At 34.0% G+C, this 1,349-nt stretch overlaps 1 protein-coding gene across 1 annotated transcript; it reads right to left on the bottom strand.

The window, feature by feature from the left end:
• Positions 1-587: 587 nt before the first annotated feature.
• On the bottom strand, positions 588-1,064 carry LOC106321790 (lysine histidine transporter-like 7; the record flags this gene model as incomplete). Its single annotated transcript, XM_013760030.1, has 1 exon — positions 588-1,064. A coding segment is annotated over one exon (477 nt), but the record flags the coding sequence as incomplete, so codon positions are not given.
• Positions 1,065-1,349: the final 285 nt, after the last annotated feature.

The raw sequence follows: 1,349 nt of genomic DNA on the forward strand, positions 1-1,349 counted from the left end.
TAGAAATTCATATAGTATTTTATAAATCCAAGTAAAATATGCAAATCTAGAGGTTTTCCCTCGGATTTAAATCTTTGTATTTTTAACTTAAAAATCAAAAAAATTCATTCAAATCCATTATAAAATCAAATATATTAGTAAATCTGTACGATTGAATAACACTTGATTTGATATAGAATTTATGAATCATTAAACCAATACCACATGATTTTAATACATGTTTGAAAATCACAGAACCAATAACACTAGATTTAGTTTGGATTTTCAAATCCATTAAAATACAACAACCAATAACCCCTAGACTAAATAATAAAAGTTAATATAGTTAAAATTAATATCAAACATATGATTAAATCAAAACAAGAATATTTTAATAATTTGTTTATTAAACTAATTTAGATTGAAATAGAGATTAAAAAATATAAGTCTATTTAGATGAATTTATCTAGATGAACCATCTGGATAGACAAACAAACTGTCCCAGAAAATCTGGATAGATCATATAAATATAAATGGATCAGCAGGATGAAGATGACATATAGTGAAACAAACAGCCTCGTACTTGCTAACAGTTGCAAGAATATGCTCTAGGGTTTAAAGAAGTTTGCATGTAAACCGTTATCAGCCAATCTCAAAGCCGAGCCAACCACAAGCAAAACGCTGAGAGACGCGCCTAAACTTCCCACCAAAACGTTAAGCAACCACATCAAGCTTTTCCTCTGGGGCTTTTTGATAGATACCCACATGAAACACGGGTACGTAGACGTAACAAGCAAGCCTACTGCTCCGATAAGAACAGCAAGATATGTCAAGAACGAGAATCCAACGGCTACAAAGAAACCAACCGAACCCAATAACATCATCCGGACAAAGAAGGAGCAAGGCTTTTGTGTCTTGGTTATGTACACCATCTCCAAGTTATCACATAATGGCATCAAGTATATCGGATATGAGCATAAGCAGTAGAAGATAAACGTTAGGTGTATGAAACAAACGGCTTGCTTTGAGTAGTGTTGTTCGTAAAGTTTCAAGTAGTTGCCTATTGGACCTCCCGTAGCCGGAATCTATCATATACAAGAATTAACATTAAAGCATCAATTGTTTCAAACAAATAATTTAACGCAATGGCAACAAAAATATATACTACTCGTAAAGGAGTATATTAGTGTATTGGAGATCAAATCCTTGTAATCCGTCCTAAAACTCTGGCATGTCGAATTCTGCAGCATGCTCTTCATCGCCCATTGTAAGGCCTCGACTTCTGAATGCAAAGCAATCTCTCACCGTCTATAATTTCGTGTACCCATAAGTTGAACCTTCCCCGAGCTATATATCCTTCCAAACCCAAC

This window comes from Brassica oleracea, unplaced genomic scaffold, assembly GCF_000695525.1.
Source record: "Brassica oleracea var. oleracea cultivar TO1000 unplaced genomic scaffold, BOL UnpScaffold03023, whole genome shotgun sequence".
Taxonomy (NCBI): Eukaryota; Viridiplantae; Streptophyta; class Magnoliopsida; order Brassicales; family Brassicaceae; genus Brassica; species Brassica oleracea.